This window comes from Orcinus orca, chromosome 3, assembly GCF_937001465.1.
Source record: "Orcinus orca chromosome 3, mOrcOrc1.1, whole genome shotgun sequence".
NCBI classification, from domain to species: Eukaryota; Metazoa; Chordata; class Mammalia; order Artiodactyla; family Delphinidae; genus Orcinus; species Orcinus orca.
In genome coordinates, this window is record NC_064561.1 from 20,911,423 (window position 1) to 20,919,393 (window position 7,971).

The 7,971-nt window shown below is 51.2% G+C and overlaps 1 protein-coding gene and 1 pseudogene across 1 annotated transcript; one reads left to right on the plus strand and one right to left on the minus strand.

The window, feature by feature from the left end:
- Positions 1–1,059: 1,059 nt before the first annotated feature.
- On the minus strand, positions 1,060–1,163 carry LOC125964130 (uncharacterized; annotated as a pseudogene).
- A 3,941-nt stretch (positions 1,164–5,104) lies between these two features.
- Positions 5,105–7,117, plus strand: LOC125963891 (putative POM121-like protein 1). The gene is made up of 3 exons (XM_049707518.1): positions 5,105–5,185; positions 5,416–6,422; positions 7,019–7,117. The coding sequence occupies exons 1-3, from the start codon at positions 5,161–5,163 to the stop codon at positions 7,115–7,117; spliced, it is 1,131 nt and encodes a 376-aa protein (XP_049563475.1). The 5' UTR covers positions 5,105–5,160.
- Positions 7,118–7,971: the final 854 nt, after the last annotated feature.

Consider the following 7,971-nt stretch of genomic DNA (forward strand, 5'->3'; position numbering starts at 1 on the left):
TCCGCCAATCTCTGTATTTTGATTGGAGAGTTTAATCCATTTATATTTAAAGTAACTGCTGACAAAAAAAAGACTTATTTCTGCTATTGTGCTGTTTCTTTTCCATCTGCCCAAAGCTTTTTTGCCCCTCATTTCCTGCATTCCTATCTTTCGTTGTGTGTGTTTAGCTGATTTCTTACAATAAAATATTTAAATGACTTTCTCACTTCCTTTTGGGACTATTGTATAGCTATTTTCTTTGTGTTTACCATGGGGATTACCTTTAACATCCTAAAATTAAAACACTCTAATTTGAACTTATACCAGGTTAAACTCAACAACATCCAAGTTCTTGAAGCTAAAAGAGCATCCTACTATCTCAATGCAAAAGACCTTCTCCAAGACACACTGCAGTTTCTGCCTGGCTGGGACATTGCCCCAGAGTGGGGTTAAGTTTAAGGAGTCGAAGGAGGCATACATTTCCATCCTCTGGATCACTGCTCACCAAAAAATACATAATGCCAGGCACATATGTAATTTTGAATTTTCTACTGAACACACCAGGAAAATGAAAATGGTGAAGTCAATGTAAATAATAGATTTTTAATTCAGTATCTGCAAAGTGTTAGAATTTTTACATGTGGCACGAGAAATGTGGTCATATTACGAGGGCTTGAGAGCCGCATGGGGCAAGATAGAGGACAAACAGCATGCACTTGAAACTCTAAGAAGTGAACGCTAACAGGCAGATGGGGCCTGGAAGTCCAAAGTTGAATAACAGCCCATAACAGGGTGATTATGGTGGGGTTTTTTCCTGCCTCTGTCTCCCAGTTTACGCAAGGCACGCAAAGTCCAGCAACAGCTGAAAGTTAAAACCATGGGATCAACCTTTTATTTCTAGCCAGACAAGTGAGAAAGTGGGGGGCTTGGATGTTGAGGAGTGAGGGGGTCATCCCCATTGGTCTTTTTCTCCCCAGTTACCACATCTCCCCTGCAACCTCAGTGATGGCAGAGGCCTTCACTGAGAAATGGCCTGTGTCTCTGGACAAAGGAACAGGTTAAGAGGCTCCTATTGTCTGAAAAGTGTGGGGGCATGCCCGTTATTTTCCTTTCTTTTCTCTTGCTATTTAAATTGACAAGAACAGATACTACACTTGATCTTAGCCAAAAGGCTGAGATGAAATAGACAAAATAAACTTTAAGCTAAAATTACTGTCAAGTATAAATTTTACTAATCTAGTAATTCCAAAGGACCAAAGAGCAGGGCAGTGGCTTTATTGAGAACCCAGGATTTCCTAGTGTCCACCGTGCTCAGTCACTTTTAAATCATCAGCACAGCCCTATAATTCAGAGATTTAGGTGAAGTGACTTGCCCAGGGTCACACAGCTAAGTGAGAGTCTTCTGGGACCAACAGTAACTTTTGCAAAGGCGTATCTCGCTATACTTAATCACTGCCACCATCTGACACTCACATTCTTTTTATACTATTCTGTTTCCTTGGGTCAAAGAATCCGACCCCTGAATTAAGGTTAAATAGGAATTAGTGGCAGATCAAAAGCCAAAATCGCTTCAAGATATTCTTTTAATTCCCCCAAGTAATGCCTTTAGTCACAAAAATATAGAACAATATAGAAAATTACAAGTCAAGTGACCTTAGTGTTCACAGGGAAGCACTAATACATTTTAATGTACCATGATCATATTAAAATAGAAATAACTATGAAACATTTTCTGCGGAGAAGCAGCCCCTGAAGCAGGCAGCAGAAAGGGACAGGAAGGCTGCATGGCGCCCAGGCCCCCAGTGGCCTAGGTCTCACCCCGCAGCGCACTGTTGATGCGCCGGAACGCTGCTTCCTTCTCGGAGTCTAGGTCTTCAGCGGCAACAGGGAAACCAAGCTCAGGGCCTGGGGGCAGCCTCAGAGGCTCCCCTTGCCGGTGCGTCAGCAGAGGAATCCTGCGTTTTCGGGGCCTGGGACTGTCAGATGTGCGGGAGCCCTTCCTCCAGGGCCGTTTCTGCCCTCTTGTCTCTGCATCTTTGTCAGGCTGGTTTTTCCTCTGGGAAACCACCGGAGCTGCAGAGGGCGATGGAGGGCCCTCCTTGCTCCCTTTCTTTGCAGACTTCTGGGGCAGCCCTTGCGGTATGGCGGGACCCCTCCTTCTCTTCACTGGCGGGAAACCTCGGGTGGAGCTATATGAGCTCGTGATGGCGTTTCTTTGGGGGCAGGAACTCATACAAGTGGTCTGCAGTTTCCTGGTGGATCTGTCTTCTGCCCTCTTGGCGTGGAGGTCTCTCTGCAGAGGTCCAGGCCTGGGCACGAAGAAAGAGCCCCCCAGGGGCCTAAATGCAGATCGTGCGCCCCCGGTGTCATCGGGGCCGCTTCTCTGGTCTTCGTTCCTCCCTGTGACTGTGGGGACTTCCTCCTGCTCGGCCATCCCTTGCCCGCTCTCCTCCAGGGCCCTCAACACCGTCTTCTCTGTGCTGTAGTTAGTTCGGGACACAGCTGGGTGTCGTGGCCGGCACTGGCTGCCCCTGCGCCACACTGACAGTGACTGTGTCCACTGCGGACACTGAGCTGCGGGACGTCGTGGAGGTGCGAGCACCCATCTCTGCCTTCTTCCGATGGCCTCGCCTGAAGATGGAGATAAGGATCCCCATAAGGAGTGCAGCGTCTGCGGGATGGTAGAATGGGGTCTCAGAGACTCTGTGGCAAAGCGTAGATGCAGAGTCACTGGACACTTGTGGGCTGGCCTGCGAGTGGATAGCCGGCCATAGACAGCTGGGTGACCCGGGCCGGCCACGGGAAGTCGGTGGGCGCGGGGAGCGGGCTGGGGGCAGCCGAGCCCTCCTGGCAGGTGCTGGTCCCCCAGTGCCCGGGGCGAGCGTGAGGGGCAGGGCCTACCTAAGTAACTGCCCCTAGAGAACTTGGGTGAGGTTGGTCCTTGGTTAGAGAGCTGGGCTCCGAGCACTCTCCTTCAGCTGCCAACTCGGCCAAAAGCGGAGTGCGCTCTCTTTGGCCTGTTGCTGGGATGCAGCTCTGAAACCTGTGAGAGAACAATGGGCGTGCGTTGGCGGGGCGCAAAAGTTTAGGGAGGGGTGGCGCATGCGCAGAGTACACGTCAGGCCCTGGGGCGCACAGGTGAGGATGCGCGCCCCTGGACCGTCTAGCACTTCTGAATCTCCCCGGGGGTCTGAGGGCTGGAGGTGTTTGCCTTGAGGGTGATGAGCTTCTTGGCAGGGCAGCTGCCCCTTCTCTCCCGGCCGGCTCTAACTATACAGGATGGGTCCCCGGCCACCAGAGCAGGAAAGCTGGAGAGCAGGGTACCTGGCTCAGCAGCCGCCGCCCGAGGTGGCAGATTTGGCATCAGCACCTGTGCGTCCGCCTGCCCTCCCACCTGGTAACATTGGAGGAGAGAGCCGCTAAGAACAGAAGTGCAAAAAAAAAAAAAAAAACCCAGAAGTGCCCAAGCCAACCAGATCCTGCTGGGGTGACAACTGAAGGGGGATAAATGACTGAACAAAAATTAAGTCTCAGAGACATGTGAAACAATATTGCAAGTTCTAACTCTTGTGCCGTTGGAGGGTCTGAAGGAAAGGTGCAGAAGAAAATATATGAGGAAAAGAATAGTTGAAAACGTCACTGATTTCAAGACACAGACCTAAGCTCAGAAAGCCTCACCCTGACACACAACCTGATAAAAAAGCCAAGGTGAAGAATAATCTTGTATAACCGACCTGTTATACATCACAGAATGTCAACTTGAAGGACTGTGATTTCTCATCAGAAAACAGAGACCAGAAAAGAATGGAATAACATCTTTAAAGTATTAAAGGAAAAGACCAACCAGGATATGATATCCTTAAAGCAAGGATATCCTTAAAGACTGAAAGTCAAACAAAAGCCAAAATGAAGTCTGATGGAGATGAGAGAAAACTAAGAGAATTCATCACCAGACAATTTGCTATAACAATATTACATGAAAGGAACTTCTTCAGGCTGAAGTGAAATGACACAAGAAAGAAGTAAGCTTGCAACTTCAGGAACAAAGGAAGGGCAACAAAAATGGCAAGTATCTGGAAAAATTATCCTCTTACATTATTTTGTATATGTATGACTTTTTTTTTTTTTTGGCCACGGCTGCGTGGCCTGCGGGATCTTAGTTCCCCTACCAGGGACTGAACCCGGGGCCCCAGCAGTGAAAGTGCTGAGTCCTAACCACTGGACCGCCAGGGAATTCCCTGTATATGTATGAAAAAAGGATACCACAGTCTCAGAGGGTGGCGTTGACGTCATATAAAGGTGACAGGTATGACAGCTATAACAAAGAGTGGAAGGTAAAAGAATCTATATGGATGTAAGCCTGCTGAATTTTATTTAATTGGTAAAATATTAACTCTAGACTGTGAAACAATACGTATACATAGTGTTATTCCAAGAACAATTAAAAAATGACAAACTCAAGAAAATTGGATAACCTCAATAGTCCTATATTTAGGAATTGTGGACAAGATAGCTAAAACATTCACATATGTGTTTTGTGAAAAGTTTTTCTCTTGGTTAATTGCCTAGGAGTGGGTTTTTGGGTCATATGGTAAGTATGGCCCTCTCAGCCAGCCCTGGTCACCACTTCAGGTGTCACCCCAGCAGGATCTGGATGGTGTGGGCACTTTCGTTCTTAGCGGTTCTCCCCTCCAGTGCCGCCAGGGGCAAGGGCAGGAGGACGCAGAGGCGCTGCTGCCAAAGCTGCCGCCTCTTGTAGGAGCTGCACAGCCAGCGACCTTGCCCCACTTTGCTGGGTGGGGATCCCGTCCAGTACAGTTAGTTACCCCGACAGCACTGGGGCACGGCCAGGGGAGAAGGGCCAGCTGTCCTGCCAAGAAGCTCATCACCCTCAAGGCAAACACCTCCAGCCCTCAGACCCCCGGGGAGATTCAGAAGCGCTAGACGGTCCAGGGGCGCGCATCCTCACCTGTGCGCCCCAGGGCCTGACGTGTACTCTGCGCATGCGCCACCCCTCCCTAAACTTTTGCGCCCCGCCAACGCACGCCCATTGTTCGCTCACAGGTTCCAGAGCTGCATCCCAGCAACAGGCCAAAGAGAGCGCACTCCGCTTTTGGCCGAGTTGGCAGCTGAAGGAGAGTGCTCGGAGCCCAGCTCTCTATCCACGGACCGACCTCACCCATGTTCTCTAGGAGCAGTTACTTAGGTAGGCCCTGCCCCTCACCCTCACACCGGGCACTGGGGGACCAGCACCTGCCAGGAGGGCTCGGCTGCCCCCAGCCCGCTCCCCGCGCCCACCGACTTCCCGTGGCCGGCCCGGGTCACCCAGCTGTCTATGGCCGGCTATCCACTCGCAGGCCAGCCCACAAGTGTCCAGTGACTCTGCATCTGCACTTTGCCACAGAGTCTCTGAGACCCCATTCTACCATCCCGCAGACGCTGCACTCCTTATGGGGATCCTTATCTCCATCTTCAGGCGAGGCCATCGGAAGAAGGCAGAGATGGGTGCTCGCACCTCCACGACGTCCCGCAGCTCAGTGTCCGCAGTGGACACAGTCACTGTCAGTGTGGCGCAGGGGCAGCCAGTGCCGGCCACGACACCCAGCTGTGTCCCGAACTACAACTACAGCACAGAGAAGACGGTGTTGAGGGCCCTGGAGGAGAGCGGGCAAGGGATGGCCGAGCAGGAGGAAGTCCCCACAGTCACAGGGAGGAACGAAGACCAGAGAAGCGGCCCCGATGACACCGGGGGCGCACGATCTGCAGTTAGGCCCCTGGGGGGCTCTTTCTTCGTGCCCAGGCCTGGACCTCTGCAGAGAGACCTCCACGCCAAGTGGGCAGAGGACAGATCCGCCAGGAAACAGCAGACCTCTTGTATGAGTTCCTGCCCCCAAAGAAACGCCATCACGAGCTCATATAGCTCCACCCGAGGTTTCCTGCCAGTGGAAAGAAGGAGGGGTCCCGCCATACCGCAAGGGCTGCCCCAGAAGTCTGCGAAGACAGGGGGCGAGGAGGGCCCTCCATCGCCATCTGCAGCTCCGGTGGTTTACCAGAGGAAAAGCCAGCCTGACAAAAATGCAGAGGCAGCAAGAGGGCAGAAAGGGCCCTGGAGGAAGGGCTCCTGCACATCTGACAGTCCCAGGCCCCGAAAACGCAGGATTCCTCTGCTGCCGCACAGGCGAGGGGAGCCTCTGAGGCTGCCCCCAGTCCCTGAGCCGAGTTTCCGGGTCACCGCCGAAGACCTAGACTCGGAGAAGGAAGCAGCGTTCCGGCGCATCAACAGTGCGCTGCGGGATGAGACCTATGCCATCGGGGACCTGGGCAGCTCTCCCCAGCTCTTCCCCAGGAAACGGAAAGCTCCAGCCTTTGCCTCTGCTCCAAGCCCCCCAGCTTTGGGCGGCCCCGCAGATCTGAGCTGCATGTTTGCAGCTCTCAGAGTTACGGCAAGAAAGAGGGGGCCCCCGAGCACCACACACAGCAATGGGGGCAGCATGGGCCTGAACTCCTGGGGCCCGCATCACCAGAGCCACCCCACGGTGACCATGGGACCCAGCCCTAAGAAGCAGCCTAGGTTTGGAGGCACTACTGCCCCCATCTTACATCACATCCCTGGGGGCGCACCCAGGCAGGGCCCCCCTACTTCCAGCAGAGGGCGCAGCCCATGCCCAGCCAAGGCTGACTTTAGGGGTGTGTCGGTTCCGGCCTCTACTCCTATCAGCCTCAGCTCCGCAGTGGGCACAGCAAGGTGCAGCCTTGCTCTTAGGGCCCCCTCATCACCTGCCCAGGGCTTGGCTGGACAAAAAACCACTGGGCCATCGACCAAGTCATTCTCCTCCAGGTCGCGATTCATTACCTTGGGGTTTAAGAGGAGGAAGTTGGCCTGAGCCAATAGTGTCCACCTCCTCCCAGGCTGGGCGAGGCCATCAGTGTCCACCTCCTCCCAGGCTGGGCCTCGTGTGGACCCTGTTTCGATGTGAAACTTATAATAAAGCTTTGTTCTTGTTCTTTTGCATAATCCTCACGTGTCTGTGATCTGTAGATCAAGTGTGGAAAAGCACTGGCTTGTATGAGTGGTAACATGGAAAGCCAGACCTGTTTACAGTTTCCTGTGACCCTGCTCATGGGTTGTGAAGAGTAGCACAACAAGATGGCTACAAGGGCCCTATATTAAAAGTGTGTTTTGAGTTTAAACGATGCAGCCGGGAATAAAATGGGCCCAGAGGGACGGGTAAACAGGGAGGGTCATCCTTGTCTGTTGTAATTGCTGCTTCCCACCCACCTCTCTGGCCTGGAGGGGGCTGGGTCATCCCGAGCACACACCAGCCGCCCATACTCTACACGTTTAGTATTTTCTAATGTAGCAGTTTCTTTGACTTTTTTTGTTTTGCTTTAATAAGTCTTAGGCAAATCATTTACATGCACATCTCACTCAGAGAGTATATGTCCATACAACCTAAAGCAATCTACAGATCCAGTGCAATCCCTATCAAAATTCCCATGACATTTTTTACATAAATAGAAAGAACAATCCTAAAATTCGTATGGAACTGCAATAGACTTCAAAAGCCACAGCAATCCTGAGAAAGAAGAACAAAGCTGGAGGCAACACTTTTCCTGATTTCAAATTATACTACAAAGCTAGAGTAATCAAAATAGTATGGTACTGGCATGAAAACAGACACATACACCAATGCAACAGAAACAACAGCCGAGAAATAAATCCACACACATACAGGCAACTAATTGACAGGGATCCAAGAATACTCAACAGGGAAAAGATAGTCTCTTCAGTAAATGGTGTTGGCAAAACTGGATACCCACATGCAAAACAAAGAAAGTGGACCCCTATCTTACGCCATTTGTAAAAATTAACTTGAAATGGATTAAAGACTTAAATGTAAGACCTGAAACTGTAAAACTCCTAGAAGAAAACATAAAGAGAAAACTCCTTAACATTGGTCTTGGTGATGATTTTTTGGGTATGGCAACAAA